The 17,286-nt window shown below is 40.2% G+C and overlaps 2 protein-coding genes across 4 annotated transcripts in view; both read right to left on the reverse strand.

The window, feature by feature from the left end:
* Window positions 1-7,579, reverse strand: part of LOC116705599 (protein phosphatase 1 regulatory subunit 21) — a 15,006-nt gene extending 7,427 nt beyond the window's left edge. Inside the window, exons 1-13 of the mRNA XM_032541892.1 lie at window positions 6,848-7,579; window positions 4,775-4,843; window positions 4,116-4,262; window positions 3,819-3,920; window positions 3,543-3,707; window positions 3,386-3,444; window positions 2,974-3,068; window positions 2,657-2,709; window positions 961-1,110; window positions 729-830; window positions 547-635; window positions 229-365; window positions 10-102 (exon numbers count right to left, since the gene is read on the reverse strand). Of these exons, the coding sequence (XP_032397783.1) occupies window positions 10-102; window positions 229-365; window positions 547-635; window positions 729-830; window positions 961-1,110; window positions 2,657-2,709; window positions 2,974-3,068; window positions 3,386-3,444; window positions 3,543-3,707; window positions 3,819-3,920; window positions 4,116-4,262; window positions 4,775-4,843; window positions 6,848-6,907 (1,321 nt within the window). The 5' untranslated portion in view covers window positions 6,908-7,579. The remainder of the gene's footprint in view (window positions 1-9; window positions 103-228; window positions 366-546; window positions 636-728; window positions 831-960; window positions 1,111-2,656; window positions 2,710-2,973; window positions 3,069-3,385; window positions 3,445-3,542; window positions 3,708-3,818; window positions 3,921-4,115; window positions 4,263-4,774; window positions 4,844-6,847) is intronic.
* Window positions 7,580-9,421: 1,842 nt separating this feature from the next.
* The window catches only part of foxn2a (forkhead box N2a), a 20,745-nt gene continuing 12,880 nt past the window's right edge, over window positions 9,422-17,286 (reverse strand). For 2 of the 3 annotated variants that reach the window (XM_032541896.1, XM_032541897.1), the window contains exons 3-6: window positions 15,339-15,463; window positions 14,819-14,868; window positions 14,110-14,178; window positions 9,422-13,255 (exon numbers count right to left, since the gene is read on the reverse strand). In XM_032541896.1, the coding sequence (XP_032397787.1) occupies window positions 12,831-13,255; window positions 14,110-14,178; window positions 14,819-14,868; window positions 15,339-15,463 (669 nt within the window). In that variant the 3' untranslated portion in view covers window positions 9,422-12,830. The remainder of the gene's footprint in view (window positions 13,256-14,109; window positions 14,179-14,818; window positions 14,869-15,338; window positions 15,464-17,286) is intronic. The other variant, XM_032541895.1, reaches the window with a different exon arrangement.

A 17,286-nucleotide genomic window follows, 5' to 3' on the forward strand; every position in this document is an offset into this window, starting at 1 on the left:
GCTGCTTACCTTTAATGGCATCGTGAAGACTATGTAGGCAGGCAGCCAGCTGAGTGAAGACAGCTGAGGTGCTGCTCTGTGGCATGGCATCCTGCCGAACACCTGAGACACATTGCACAAATTTGTAAAACAAGCATACCGTATCACTTCACAGCACCTGTTCTTTCCATTAGGTAAACTCTTCTAATCACATTTTAACAACTATACTAAATGATTATGTTAACCTACTGGGTAAAGCCAACAGATAAATGTAGCTCTGCAGTTTTTCAAACACAGAAGTTACTCTCTTCATGTCACTCTGCAGTCTGGTTTTTTGCAGTAAGGGCAGCACAGTACAAAGAGGTGTGTTGCACTCTTCTTCCAGACTGGAAAGAGAAGAGAAGATCAATACAGCCTTCTCCATTTCTCTTTTACACACACACACACGCACACGCACACACACACACACACACACACACACACACACACACACACACACACACACACACCACACACACACACACACACCACACACCCACACCACACACACACACCACGCACACGCACCTTTTCAGCTGGTAGGGAAGAATCTTTTGAAGAAAGTGGGTGTATGATGAGAAATTATCAGCGAAGCTTTTTAGCTTGACCACAGTCTCCTTCAATTTAAAAAAAGAAAGACAAAATAAATGGATGGCTATAAGCAGGCTTCACAAACACGGCCACAATGTGCCTGTCCAAAAACCACTTACCAGTACTGTGACGGTGTCCTCTGTGATGCTTTGGTGTAACTGCAGACAGCTGTCCTCCAGGGGGCGCACATATGCTGCATTCTCATGTAGATATTGAGAAAACTAGGTAGACAGAGGAATCGTGCCTTTAGTTTGTAAACTGAAAACCACTGCTGCTGCCCTTTATAGGTGGCGTTATTGTACACCTGTAATATGATAGGCAGTCTGTATTTATTGTGTACAGTTGCCTCACCTTCTGGTTAAGAGGGGAGATGGGCTCAATGGAGGAGTCCAGGGGATAGATGTGCACTCTCTGTTCCGTGTAGGAGTGGAAGTTCAACAGAGCAGCCACCAGGTCCTGAATAAAGCTCAGGGCCTGACCCGACAAGTCCCGGGCTTTAAGCTAAAAGCACAGAAAGGACACACAACACACACACTCAATGTTTTAATCTTGTATCTAAAACATTTCAGCTGTATGATCTAACCTGTGACAAATGGTCATTATTTCTGCCAAACAAATGGGTGATTAATTGATTAGTCAATCAAAAAAACTAATTAATCTAAGTATTTTTTTAAGTAAAGATATCACTTTTTGAATGTGTGCGTTTTTGTTTGTGCCAAGCCAGCCAAACAAGAAGAATGTATCGTCTTTCCACTCAAGATCCAGCTTCTACATTGTGTGGATTTGTTATATTTCTTTTAGTGCTGTCAGTTAAACACGTTATCAACAACGTTAACGCAAACCCATTTTAAAGGCATCAATTTTTTTCTTGCGAGATTAACATTCTTTTTGGCCTAGCAAACGTAGTTTTTTTTAGAAAAAGAACGTTAGAAAAACTACAACACCACACTGAATCTAGGTAGACCAGAAACAAAACAACAGGTACGCCACACACACTTGTTTGGCCTTGCAAGACGGCCAAAGAGTAGTAACGTTACATTTTGAGTGGGTGGCGAGCGCGAGACGCAAAATGGATGTCAATAAGATTCTGAATGGAAAGTTTACTGTTTAAAAGACCAAAGGGATCTGTGTGTTTTGTGGTTGTGAACTGAGCTATCATCGCAGCACGTCCAGTCTGAAATACCACTTGATGGAAAAGCACACAGCTGATGGCAATTCTCTCCCCCCCCCTCGTCAAAGTATTATTATCATCCTTTTATTGATGGACAGTGTTATGTTGTGTAATGGATTATTTTCTCCCAGTGTGAATGTTACGTGTGAAATTGAACACTACAGTAGACTATATGCCAATGTTGTTTACAATAAAAAAAACATCTGCACAAAGCAAACTGATCCACTTTTCCATGTTAAGCGCATTAAAATGAGAAAGAAATAATGGAACAAAAAGAAATCAAGGGACATTTAGAATAGATAAAAATGTGTGATTGTGATCAATTGCCAATTAACTATGTAATTAGAGCAATTAATCGCGATTAAATATGTTAATTGTTTGACAGCACACATTTTCGTTTAAAAGCATTATTAGGACAGAATCGCCACTTTTAAGATTGACCGTATCTTTGTTTTTCGGTCAAATGGCCTTTTGAATGGCGTGCTAGGGGCACTACTATAATCGCATAAAATGGATGGCGTCAAGTGGAAAAACCAACTGCTACAGTGGGTTGTTCAAAAACTTTAGTAAACAGAAATAATCAATAGTTGCAGCTTTCTCAACTCTATAACAGAATCTGCAGAATTGCCTTCATTCAGTATTTGATAATAGCTGAGCATTATTGTCAGAGTCCTTGGTTATTATTATAAACAATAAATTAACATGTTTTGTAAAATAACAAGGTGGGTACTTTGTGGGTGTCTGTACTATGAAATATAATTGTAATTTTAGACAGTAGATAAGCTGTTGCGCAAAATGACACACTTATTCTCTTAGACCAATGAGATGCATGTGCACAATAAACACATTTAATATTGATTTTTTTTTCTCACTCACCTGGTGCCTTCGATTGTGTGGTGGCACATTTAGACTGTTGTAGTCACCAAATTCTGCAGAGTGAGAAATAAAAGAAGTTAACCCAGAGCAGATCCTCAGTCCCTGCACTGAACTTTATTGACTCGACAAACGCAGCTTAAATGATTTACCCACCTGCCACCTTGCGTGCAATATTACAGTTTGGTGTAGCATTACACTATTTACTCCTGGGCAGACCGGTGTAATGGTATCAGTGACAAAGCCATCAATGTTCTCAAAGAGATGTTTGCTCTGTAGCAGATCGTTTTTGTCAAAGTGGCACAGTGCCAGATACTCACTTGTGTCATTGAAGGGCACTTTCTCCTGGATAACACTGCTGCTTTGTTTCACCTGTCTGTTCAGCTCAGACTGGCACCGCCTTAGCTGCTGCTGACTGCAGAAAGAGAGCAACAACAAATAACTACAATAGACATGTAAATTGTGAAGTGTACATTACCAAGGTTTATGCCAAAAACTAAATCACAATCCAGTTCTCTAAAATTAAGGATGCTGGTATGTGACCAAATTTTTCCCAGATCCTTTCAACACTTTTCTCTGTCTAGTATCCACCAGTGGAGTTAACCTGAATATGCTGTAACTACATGGAGTATGGATAAGTACCTCCGACATGCAAATTACCCTTTTTGGTTTTCTAACACCATGTTGGCGGATTAAATTAATCTCAAACCATAAATAAAAAGGATGATGTACCACTCCTCTGTTCGCATTCTGCACTCTTTTGCTTCTCTCTCTAGGGTCTGTGCTTTCACCTATCAAAAGAAAGGGGAAAAAAATACATACATTTTAATGAACTTTATTTAACTTACAATTATATAATGTACTTCATCCTCCTCCAGTTCATCCTCACCTCTAAACGTGCCTTGTCACTCTGCAGCCGCTCAATTGTTTCCATGTACTTAGTGGTGAGTCCGTCTACAACAGCCTGGTGCTGCTCCGATTCTTTTTCCAGCTCCTGTAGTCGTGTCATCAGCTCGGCCTCCTGTCTTCTGTGCTGCTCGTCTGCTTCATAGAACTAATGTGTATACAGCAAAAAACAGAGCCATCACATGCATGGCCTCACCAATACACTAACTGCATATACAGAACAATGACAGCTTAATATAAACACAACGCGGCTGCTTACTTGGATATGAAGTCGCTCATTTTCTTCTATCTTTTTCTGCAGGTCCTCATCAAAAACACTCTGGGTCTCCAGACCATGCTGTGAGGGAGAGTCTGCTTTACTCTATAGGGGGTGGAGATGTAATAGCAGCTGTAAATAATGATCTTTTGGCTCTACAAACATTAGTGTTTAATCATAATCATTATTGAGTTGACCAATTTCATAATCAATCTTAAAACTAATGTTTTGGCTATATGAATGCTTCCTGTTCCCTCTACCCAACTGTGTGGCCTTTCCCTTATTTCCCCTCATGATCACCTTCCCCTTTTTGCCCTTGGCTTCACTGACAGCTAGCTCCTCTTGCAGCAGCTCCACTCTCTTGGCCAGTTGTTGGTTCCTGAAGCTGAGACTGTCCATCTCCTGCTCCTGCTTCCTCAGGCTCTGGTCCCTCTGCTTCAGCTGCTCCTAATGAGGAGGATGACAAAGATGTCACACTTAAACTTGCTGTAGATAGCTTCATACCAACTAGCACATTAAGCAAATCACTACCTCCAAGACATGATATTGCAGAGCTTGCTTTGATTCAAAAAAAGGCTCCCTGGCAAATATGGCAGTGCTAACAATGTGCAACTGCAGCATAACTAATAGCAACACTGCATTACGTACTAGTAAGATAAAGAGGATTTGTTTAGCAAATATGAAAATAGTTGTTTACACTTCTTCAATAGGCCTTATGATTAGCCTGGCAACCTGTACCAGTCATAAGTTTGGACATGCTTTCTCATTTACTTGAATGGGAAAGTGTGTCCAAACTTTAGACTGGCACTGTACTTACTTATAGAAAGACAGTAACAGTTCATGATATAATCTGGAATCTCCAAAACATAGTTCTGGCATATTTATTTAGCCTGTATCAGTAGTAAAATTGTACAGTTGTAGATCATAATTCTTTTTTATTGTTTTATATGTCAGTTTACCTTAAATGAGGCAGAGTTGGCCTGTTCATCCACCACTCCCTTCTTTAGCACCTGGTTCTGGGCACGGAGCTGTAAAAACCATACAGAGGATGAGAGATTAATGCAATACAACATGGTATCAGTGGTCAGGATTGAGGTGTAAAGGCAATTTTTTAATGAATAACAATGTTGTATACGTGAATGCAGCACTTTAAGCTGAAAAACTGATTCGCAAGGCCAGTGACGTCGTGGGGGTGGATCTGGACTCTCAGTTGGTGGTGTCAGAGAGGAGGACGCTGTCCAAACTACATGCCATCTTGGACAATGTCTCACACCCACTCCATGGCTTGCTGCTCAATCACGGAACACTTTCAGTGATAGACTCATCCTCCCAAAATGCACCACAGAGCGCCACAGGAAGGCATTCCTGCCTGTGGCCATCAAACTTTATAACTCCTCCCTCTAAGTGTCCAACACACAGACACTTAGAGGGGTTGAACTGGACATTATTATCTGTTTTGTGCAATAACCCTGCTTGTATGTTGCAATCACCAACTGCTACTATTATTATTATTATTATTATTTCTTTTCACCATTGCAACACCTTAATATGTTATTTAGTAAAACTGTATCATAATATACCTTTAACTATGTAAATACCACACTCCTTATATTTCTTATTTCTTTTATTTATTTCTTATATTTCTAATATCTGAGCAATTGTACCACAAGAGTTTCCCTTCGGGGATCAATAAAGTATTTCTGATTCTGATTCTGATTCTGAAAACACGTGTCTTTACACAGAAAATCTGTCATATGCTTGTGTGGTTTCTGTTTTTTTCATGGTATTCTGCATAACATAATTTAAATACTTTAAACTCAGTGTTTATTGCTGTATGGCTAGTGGCCTTACAGTCACACATAACAGCAGTAGGTGTGACAACTACATAGTCAGCACTTCCTGAGCAGGATATGGTGCCTGGCTAACAGGGAGATCAGAGTTGAACAGGAAACAGCACTCACTCCCCGTGCTGTCAGCTGACACAGAAACAAAGGGCGCAAACAGCTCACAAGAGAACATGCAGACTGACTTGCTTTACTGTCACTTGTTAAAAAATTAACCTTCAAAGAATTGTTATAGCACTTAGAAACAGCATGATTTTAGCTACATGTTAAAATGTGGCACATATTATAATTACCTGACAACATTCAAGCTAAAAGCCATGATAATCACAATCCTATGCAATATCTGGTATTGTACTATATAACAATATCAAAATAGTGTACACTCAGTTGTCTAGGCTATATGTTTATTAGGTACACCAGTACCTTCTGCAGTCAATTAAAGGTCCCATAGCTACAGAATCAGAAATGGCACGTACTAAGGAAAGCTCATTGTGGGACTGGCTCTATTGGCTGTAATTCTGCACAAAGGCTACATTTTAGGACAGAATTAAGATATGGTATTAGGGGACCACTAAGGCCTATATAAAAGCATTGAAAAGGCACCATGTCATAGGACCCTCAAACCCTACCTTCATAGAAGTTATAATGTTGTAATGTCTCAAAAGTTGTCATTATGAGGGTGTAGTTTGTTGGTTTGTTGAATTCCATTGTATTACACTAAGATGTATTACACTAGAGGTGTTTCTTGTAAAAACACATATGTCAGTCTTAGAAAATATAATTCAACTGCACCACAAACTACATATTTCAAAACGACCATAACGTTGAGTCAACAGCTCTTTAAAACAACATAATATTCATGAAGATAGGATTTATTGCAGAGCTACTGGTACTCCCAGTTAAGTGATCCTCTCTTCCCTGACAGGTCTGCATGGTCAGCTTCAACTATGGCCACTCCAGTAAAGTCCATTTCATAATGAATTAGTTTCTGTAATTAGGCCCCAATACTGTAGCTTTATGTGTAAATATGTTTATGTAACATTTCTCATTGATTACAGATGTACATTGCTAGCAGGCTAACACGAATAACACATCGTGTTCCAGCCTTGTCAATAACTGTGTTTTTAACAATGACAACTAACGTTAACTGTATATTTATTAAAAGTGCGAACATAAGCGGTGTTTTACCTTGGAGTACTCCTGTGCCAGCTTGCTGTATTTTGTTTGCAGATCTGTAACGTTAGCCATTGTCGCTGGAAACGTTATCCCTTCGCTTATACGTTAACCTAATGCTAAAAAACGGTATCCTCGATAGCCCGGCTAACGTTAGTTAGCTTCTTGGTGTAGCTACTGTTAGCTTGCCTGCCTGTAATTTTGACGAGGTGCACAGCAACCCTGGCTAGCTCAGGTTAGTTACTTCACTGTTATTACAAAGTAACGTTACATCAGGGTGGCTTGTTCCGTTACTTAGTAACACTAACCTAGAAAACATTGTGACAAAGGGACGGTCATGAGTTCCAAAGTACGAAGAGGTTGGCTGTCATCTGATTTACGGTTACGTTTATTTCTAAAGCCGGATAGTAGTGCAACTTGACAGCAACGCTGTTTTAAATTAACGTTAGCACTAGCGGTGACAGAGCTTGCTAGCTAGCGGACTAGCCAACAGCTAACTAGCTAGCTATGTAGCTAGCAATACAAATCCCGACACAGAGTAACACATGTAGCTGGGTGATATTCTATGTGACAGCAGCTGTATAACCCGCTGCGTCTGCAAATCGTGTCACAAAGTGTGCGTCGCTGCTGCTAAACTAGTCAAACCGCCGTGACAGTCCATTAGTCTGGAAAGAATACTTTCATTTTCCTCGAATGAGATCCGACCAGACACAAGCACAGAGGTCAGAGTTCGGAGCAGAAAGGTGGTGAGCTGATGTAAGCAGAGCGCCGTCTAGCGGCTAGCGTTGGAAGGTGATAGATAGTTGGAAGGAAAGAGATAGATAGATAGATAGATAGATAGATAGATAGATAGACAGATAGATAGATAGATAGATAGATAGATAGATAGATAGATAGATAGATAGAGAGAGAGAGAGAGAGAGAGAGATAGATAGATAGATAGATAGATAGATAGATAGATAGATAGATAGATAGAGTATGAGTATTATTAAAGTAGTTAATAAACCAATAATATTCCAATAACATAATTATATAAAATAATATGACAATTTGAAAGGGACAGTTCTGCATGATGAGTCCTTTTATATTTTTTATACTTATAACTAATGTACTTTGACTTGTAATTGTTACTTGCTATAAATTATTTTAACACTGTAGATATAGATAAATAGATTCTTGGATCAAAACTATCACAAGTTAATGTGAGCAAATCACGTTTAAAGAAAAAACAACTAACAGAAAGGGTGTACCTTGTGAAATTACAGTAGTAATATACTGTACACTAAAATATATATAGTGTACCCATTTGTACATTTGTATGTACAAGTGGTTATAGAAAGTCTAAATATCATGATAGAAATTATTATAATATCATTTCTGCTCCTTTTAGCTAGTATACCTTGCAGTAACAAAAACAAGGTCAGAAATCACAGGCGGGTTTTATCACTGTGAAAGAGTCTCTGTGATTTCCCTTTAAAGCGCACATGACCTCGTTTAGGCTAGAAGTGAAATGACATGTTGCTAATGCAGCCATCACTGCTCAAATCCTACAAGATTAATTTCACCTAATCCATAATAATCTCTTCATATTTTAACCACATACTATTACTATTTCTTTAAAGAAAATAATAACGGCGTAGTTCTCATTTTATCAGCTGTTAAATTTATAAAATGCAAAATCTTCAAAAAAAGCATTTGCTTGAATGTTTTCTACCCAAGAAAGAAATTTCCCCGGCTGCTGTTTCACTATTCCTAATCTTAAATGCATACAGGCAAAACACAAACTCTCTGACACGCACACCACAGCCAGTGGCTCCAGCATTGTCTGGTTGCCTGGCAACTGTCGGCGTGGCGTGGTTGCTAGGGCCGTGTGGGAGGGGGGGAGGTGATGCTGCTCTGATTTCCAGCTGAATTGAGGCAGTCAGTAGGGAGAAGCCCCCCTCTTCCAGTCGACACACACAGGACTCTATTGAACAATAGAGCTGTGCCAATGGGCCTGAGGCTACTCAGACAAGCCCTTGTTCAGGGTCACACTGTGTTCATCCCACAGTCCTCCATGACTAATTAACTTACACCGAAGAGTGTCGTTAGGACATCTGATGATGCATCTATCACTGGCACAGCCCTGGAATTTACATTAACGTGAGGTGCATTTCTGGCAGCCTGCCATGTTGGTGCATTCAAAAGACATGCAGAAGAAAAAGAGAAAGCGTGGTGGAGCCATCACACGTTGTGCTGAGCACAGCTTGTGCAGTCAAAACAACTGTGAACTGCTGGTCTTAGTGGGAAATATTTGCCAGCTGTAATATGGTTATGTGAAAACTGAAAAAAAAACAGCCACATGGAAAGCTATTCTAAAGAATTCTAAAGAATAGACTATTATTTGCTAGAATTTTGATCTTGGGGCCTTCACAGCAGGTGGCAATGTTGACCAAAAATGTAGCTAGTGTAGACTACTGATGTAAAATAAAGGCATCCTTGTGTTGTGAGTTTGGAGGGCAAAAAACAATGTGTCAAGTCTTATTTGCAGTGATAAAATGCTGAAGACGAGCTCCTGCTCAGAATGGAATAAAAAGATGCTCACGGTGATAACAAGAACAGGTTTTTATTAATATTTTGTAATACCATATATAATGCAATTGCATATCTTTGGCGAAAATAAATCTTATAAACATTTTATCAACAGAGGTTAGCATACAAAACCAAAAGGTGTGTCGGTCCAATAGACATGGCAAACAACTGACACAAACTGATACTGGGTTGGCAGCTTTGTCAAATGCAACAAAATGTTCATCATACCCTTAGGAACTGCAACAGAATTTTGAGAATCACATAATCAATATTCAATAACAGCTGTTGAGCAATGAAGCAACTAGGTTTTGAGTTGGATCCCAAAATGTTTAGGTAGCTCATCCACAGATCGGACTCTGTCACTTTGAGACCAACTTCTTTTGGAAGTGCTACAAAAAGAGTGAGTGAGCTTTCCTTCTAGAAGTCTCTCCATTAATTGCTCTGCAGTTGTGTCTCTATACTTAAATGCAGGTCTGAAACTACACAGCAGCAGCCTGGGAACTTAGTGAGTCTGATCCAGTTTTTGATATTCTAAACATTTCCACATCCCATAAAAATACCTGGAAGCATGAGTTATGAGTGGCAGTAATTTTTTTAAGATACTAATCTGCGATAAGACTGAGAGCTTATCTTCAATTTGTGACTACTTAGTCATAATATCTAAACATAAACGTGAGACAAATGTAAAAAAAACAACAAAAAAGACAGACAATTCAAATCATCTTTAAAGAACTTCTACAGTACATGGGGATTGTGTCCATCTTAAAATGTTTTACCCCAGCTGTACATCAATTTTGGCAACAAAAGGTTTCAGGATCAATGTTAAACTACCCAGCCAAAAAAGCAAAACAAAAACATCAAGAAAACCTGGCAGTCATGGTTAAATTGAAGAAAGAAAAAAATAAACCCGCTCTAAAGACAATAGACATTGGCAAAATACTTAATCACTATAAGATAGTGAAAGAAAAAAAGGTGTATTGCTGAAAAAATAGAATGAGGAGAAAAACAAAATACTTAAGAGGAGCTCACAGAGGGAGAAAATAAATGTGCCTAGTCACTTGTTTCAAATGACCAGTGTTTGATAGATTATGCATTCAATAAGCCCATAAATTAATGTCATAAATAAGGTGATGATTAATGAACAATAGTTTGTTCTTTTTTCACAGCTAAACAAGACCAGTGTATGCAAGTATTACTTATGAGAACTGCAGTTTACTCTGCTTAGAGCAGTTCTCAATCTAAAGTGACAAAAATACACCAAACGGTTGGTTAAGTCACTGTACTGACCAAAGGCCTCTCCCATTTCCTGTTCGGATGATTCAGAAAACTAGGGCATTGTTATTTTTTTTATCATAACTGCATTGTGGCAGCAGGGGAATATAGTGACCATGGTGCTTTGCAGTTACACATCAGTGGCACAAGAACATGTTTGGCACTGACCATGCATACTATACTAACAATCACTGTGACAACGTGATCTGGTACTGTGGGAAGAAAAGAAATTGAATTTTCAGTGTGTTACCCTCGTGGGCTTCCATGCTACCTTGTATTTTACACTGCGTGTTTGCAGCCTTTTTAAAAGCTCAAATGACAATTGTGGCCTTTTACACAAGCAACTTCCCCTCAGCGAACTGCATGCAATCAACTGACAATAAACACTCCATTTCACAGCTTGAGAAGAGAGTGTGCACTTCCTTATTTTGTTCTAAGAGGAAGAGCAAGGACAAAACACTTGTGGGCCAGCCAGAACTGAAGGCACAACTTGAGAGCAGCACAGGTCTTCAACATCTCGCCTGCGAGTGACTGCACATACAAAGTCCAGTTCTATCTGGCCAGGACTATAATGTTCCCTTCTTGTCCTTTACATTTGAATATGCATTATGATCTGCACCTTTCAGTTATTTAAACCAGAACAGACACACCCTCCCTCAAGTTGAGAATGAGCTTTGCCACAGGATCAGCAAACAGAAAATATGCTGTATAACTTTGTATTTTTCTGAAGTACATGGTTAAAAAAAACAAGACAAGGAGAACACACGGGGGTGTAATCAAACTGAAAATCCAAATAATGGAGCGAGAAGCGGTGGTAATTTATAGTCCGCTCCTGTTTCTCACTATTGACCAGCTCTGCGTTGAAAAGGACCAGAAACAACCAGAGTACCAAGCAGCCCTACAATACAGCTGTAGCAAGGAGATCCGTCATTACACCAATCCCATTCATTGGAGCAGTAGGACTACTTTGTCAGAAAAAGAAAAATGTTTGAGCATGTCAAACTCTTTTCTTTCTTGAAAGTCATCTCAGCTTTTGGGTGAAATCAACATGATACACACTATGATACGCACACACACACACAAAATAAAAAATAAAATCTATGGGGGATAACCTATGAACACACAGTGAACATCTGGCAGTGGGTGGCAGATGTTCACTTTGCATAGGCTGTCACCAAATGTGAATATATTGTATGTCTGCACAATATTTGTCAAAAACACACTGATGAATGAAAGGGATTGACAGAATGAGCAGTGGATTTGTAAAAAAGAAGAAGATGAAAACAGTTTTCATTTGTATAGCACTGTAATGGTCAAGACTAAGCGAAGTAGTATAGCTAACTTTGCAACTAAATTTGGCAGTGGGAGAGTAATACTATTTCCACATCTTGCTAATCCTGAAATAGAGCCAGAGCTCATGTGTAAGAAGTTTATCGCATAACAAGATCATGGTACTACTCCATTCATTCTCTTAATTGTAAAGTTTAACTAGCATACTCAACTCTGAAAAATGCCACCATGAAATAAAGTTTAAAAAAAAGTTAAGGTTGTGGATTAATTATTGCATCTCTCTTACAAGAGGATTCATGGAGCAAGAATTCCATTCAAAACAGTGGCTATTTGTTTTTTTTTCTTTAGCACTAAAAGGATAAACTGATAACACCAGGAGGTTAGGTTTTGTCTGTTACAAACATGCAGTCATTCGCTTCATAAATAGCTTCACTTGGAAGAGGATACAGGTTTGAGGAGGAAGCATGCAACGCTTTGAGTTATAAAACCTTCAGCTTTTCCTGTTTTGTCTTTCAGAATAAAATTCTTGAATCACAATCTTCTAATCCCATAGAAGCAGGCAGGTCATTTTGGATAGGTTTCTTGATGGTTCTCCATAGCCCAAACCCAGCCCCAGCAGTAACCCCCGAGTTACAAAAGTCTCTATATGGCTTTGTTCTCCTGTGTGAACGATACTATTGCCATTTGTTTTGTTGGACAGGGATAATCCCAAACAAAAAAGGCTCAAAATGGCCAATGAACGATCAGATAAGGAGAAGGAGGCACACTGGGACACACGATCAGGGGTCATAGGTTAGGGTTCACAAGGTCCGGAGTCTGGTGGTGGTGGTGGTGGTGGTGGGGTGGGTGGGGGCAAAAATAATCTTCATTTCCTGTTAAGTTTTGTGCTCTTGACAGTGCGTTTGGAGCCCTCTGTGCAGCTGCGTATACCAGCAAGGTGCAGCAAGGAGCCAGCGGCTTCCTTTAGCTCCTCATCCAGCTCTGGCTTGACCTCACGTCGTGCCCTCTTACCGGCGGGCCACTTGATGGCGGGCGGACGTCGAGACGTCTGGTGGACGCCCCTCTCGTCCCAGAGGTCAGAGTCCTCGTCGCTGTGGAAACCCTCGCTGCCGGCGCGGTGGGACTGCCTGCGGTCACAGCCTCCTTCGTCCAGGGAGGAAAGAGATGAAGAGGAGGAGCGGGAGGAGCAGCGCTGCAGGGCGACGCTGCTGTAGTTGTGGTCCTGCTTTGGATCACTGCTCACCAGGACCGAGTCGGGTCGGGAGAGGTCCAGCGGGCTGTCAGAATTGCCTGAGGAGAGCAGACAATGATAAGATGATAAGGATACATTTAAATGCAAATTCAAATTGTTCAAATTACATATTCAGCATAACAAATGCTCTAAACATTGCATATCACCAAAAACTAATTTTTACAGACTGAGTGTCTCGCTTCAGTTGGCTTTAAATAGGTTGTGACTGATACTAAGTACATCCTCATTTAACTTTACAGTAAACCAGCTATTGTTTTGGGGGGGGGGGGGGTTTCTGAAGAAGAAAAAGTCAGACACTTTAAAACTGTTGCTTTAGTTCACTCTGTTTACAAGTATAAAGCAGAACTGAGACTTGTCTCAGCCCAAGAAGAAAAACCTCATTCAAAAATATATCGCTCCATGCATGCACATGAAATTACTATTTTACCTTAGAAAGATCCTGCACTAAAACACTTTCTCAAACTGACCTATGTTGGCATAATATTCTCCAAAAACATTTTAGAATAAATTATGTGTTAAGATATAGTTTTGGGAAATACGCTCATTAGTTTTCTGGTTTTTGTTAGGGAGCGTTTGAGGGGCTGTTAACATTTCCAGTCTTTGTACTAGGGGAAGCTTACCTGCTGTTGGCTCAAGTGTTTTCTAAATGTTGAATTATTCCTTTAATGTGTCTTTAAAAGAATGTCTGCAGGAAAATATTGTAGCCAATCCAATACAAGTAATGTTGTTTTAACCTTTTAACCAACATTTTGTGTTAAGAACAGGTACACAACACAAATTAAAGCACATAAAATAAAAGAAGACGTAAGCAATGGCAGGGTGGTATGTCACAGGTGGGAGACAAGGAGTTGGAAGAATGGGTGACAGTATGGCTGCTTGTGGATTCTCTTACATGGGTCAACGTGGTGCCCGGGGGCAGAGTTTAAGAGCATCATGGCAGTGGCAGCATCAATGTCAGACTCTGGAAGAGGAGAGAACATGCATGATGGTCAGTCCTAAGGTGTGAAAGCATGGTAGCATGGCATCTCTGCTAGGACTAGGAGGACTGAGTTACTTCAATAATTTAAACTAGAGACATAGTGTTCCAATCGATGCTTACTTAATGGATTGCGTATGCAGAAGGCTTATCGAAACAAACCAGAGGATGAATGGAAGCCACTGATATTGCATCTGATCTTTTCAGACCTGACCAAGTGTCTAAAAGCCTCATAGCTCACTTCTGGGGCTCTAAATTATTAATGATTCCAGTGAGACTGAGTGCTCGACACTCAGCACCAGCAGAACCTCTGCCTGTTGTCAAGGTTACAACTCCAAGAGGCAGATGGGGGAAAGAGGAGGCTGATACATTGACTGGGAGCGCTTAACATTATGGTCTACATGAGGCATCAATGTCTCGAAAGCAACAAATCAAACCAAGAGTTGAGGATACACGCACAGTGATGCTGAATGTTCTGGGACTGAAATGTGAACAGGCAAAAATAATCAAAATACTGCACAAACACAAGCTTAAAAAAACTGCACTGATTTGAATTTGTATACATCTGCTTTTAATGTGTACATATCCAAACAGAAAAACTGAGATTTGCTTGCTTCGGTCTCACCTTTGAATGAGCAGCCTTGTAGAAAGAGATGGCGAGGGGGTGAGGAGGCACTGCAGAAACAAAAACACAGGAAGGGTCAGATTTGGAGTTTGCAAAGGAGAGGTAAAGAAAAGTCATATGTGACTCTTCAAAACTTTCAGTTATTTAAAAGGCAAGGCAAGTTTATTTACATAGCACATTTCAGCAACAAAGCAATTCAAAGTGCTTTGCATAAAACACCAAATGCTTTGACACAAACTGCAAAAGAAACTCATCACTAAATGACATTCAAATACAACCAAAAACAGCCATTAAGGAGCCAAAAGATCAAATGTCAAATGAATAGAAATACAGACCACTAAAACAAAAGAGAAAGCTCTTTTAATAAGCTTCATTAACTATGCCAAGTCCAATGAGTAACTGAAATACGTAATACTGACTTGGCTAAGCTGGTGTGCCAGCTGACAACAATGTCCTGCAATACACATTACAAACTCATAATTAACAACCTCCAGAGAGTGACTGACTGATGACAGTTTACCTGGGTGGGGAGGCGGGTGGTGTGCAGAAGGCATGTGCGGCAGGGAAGTGCTGCTTCTTAAGGGCTTGGATCAGGTTGGGGCGGTACTCAGGGTCAACACACCAAAGAGAACCTTTTCCATTGGCCTGTAGGAAAGAGCAGCGGCAGTCAAACTTCTAACCCAGAGTGCAGAGTAAGAAACCTGCCAAAACATCTTCTTTAAAAACACTTCTTTGGTCGTCACCACTACTATATATATATATATATATATATATATATATATAAAATTCTGTATACATATATATATAAAAAAAAAATCTATTTCATTTTACTTTTTTATTCCACAGAATTATTTGTGAATGGGTGTGAGCACTGCATACAGTTGATTGCATTGATTGAAAACAGCATAGTGATGTGTCAAGTTCTTTACAGAAAGTCTTGTTTTGCCCAAATGGCAGCAAATTATAAACAAAGCAGTGGAAAAAAGCAAATGCATAACTAAGAATTCCTAAACAGCCTCAACAAAAGGAGGAAATAGCTGCTCCCCAGCACTGCGTGGGGAATGAATTTGTCTGTTGGTGATGTGTGCGGGAGTGTGTTAACTGTCACTTTATCTGATGGCGGCGTATTGCCCAGTCGGGGAGGAGAGTAGAGTGAGAGGGAGGGAGGGAGAAGAATAACCTTGACTCAGATTACCAACCAGCCCTGATGCAGGAAGGAGGAAATGTTTCCATGGCAACGGAAACCACCAGCCAGTGTCATGTGAAACTGGTGCTGGTGTCTCAGCAGACGAAGGGGTCACGCTGTGCACCTGCATGCTGCGACAGTACGAGCTGGGTGCTAACTGCCATCCCCTCCCACGGTGGGAAAATATGAGGTCTTAGCCAGGCACAGACTTGGCACCACGGGCTCTACCGATCACAAGTCTGAACTCATACTGGAGCGCAGTATGTCTGCCGTCGTGACGCTCCCTGGAGCAGTAGAGTAACATGCAAATAAGGTTGCGTCTGACACAGATCTGACTGTACTCCTTCCTGCTACTCTCCAAAACTTGCACAACACATGTTAACTATGGAGACAAACTAAGAAGGTTAAAGTGTATTACTATCCGGATTTAGCAACAATTGAATAAAAATCTGATGGTAGCTTTGGGTTGTTTGCTTATGTTACCAAGCCACTGTCAATCAAATCTGATCAAACCACATTCCCAGATAAACTGACTTAATGCGTGTTGAACTTCTGAACTGAGTGTTGCTTTTGTAGTCACAAATATTTAATGTTATACAAAAACACATATGATTTGAAACCATGTTTTCAGGGGCTTTAAAGTCAGTAATGCTTTCAAACAAGAGATACCTCATTTGCTCATTTTTGTACCTTTTCTGTTGCAAACCACATTTTCAATGGAAAGCTAAACGGAAACGCAACCATTAGGAAGCAAATGAACAATTTCACAACTAACGTTTTACTCATCTCCCTTTCAGTTCACACAAAGGTTTATGCTGGATATGCAGAATGGGTCTATCCTTTTATCACAAGCATGCGCATATGAGGACAACTTTTCTCTTTTATTTTTTTTAACACAAACACAAATGAGCAGGACTCACACTGCCAGGACCAGGCAGACAAAGATAACTCATCTCTGCACTGCAGGTCAAATTTGCTTCCTTCTTACATTTGGACGTTTCCAACTAAAGGAAGCTTTTCTCCCTGGTTGAAACAGTTACACACCACAGTTGCTACACCACTGTGTAGTGCTTCGGGAGATAAAGTCCTATCTTAGTGTGCTGTGTTTGCGTTTCCTCAAAAGGAGTATATGTGACCTTGACTGTATTCCAGCCTTATCGCAGCAGAGTCAGCGGTCCCTGCGGCTGTGTTCCAATCCCGGACACTGCCACACTGCAACGCACTGTTCACCAACAGCGCTTTGCTAAACAACGCAGAGACATTTTGGCCTATGCCAATTTTA

This window comes from Etheostoma spectabile, chromosome 17 (genome assembly GCF_008692095.1).
Source record: "Etheostoma spectabile isolate EspeVRDwgs_2016 chromosome 17, UIUC_Espe_1.0, whole genome shotgun sequence".
NCBI lineage: Eukaryota > Metazoa > Chordata > Actinopteri > Perciformes > Percidae > Etheostoma > Etheostoma spectabile.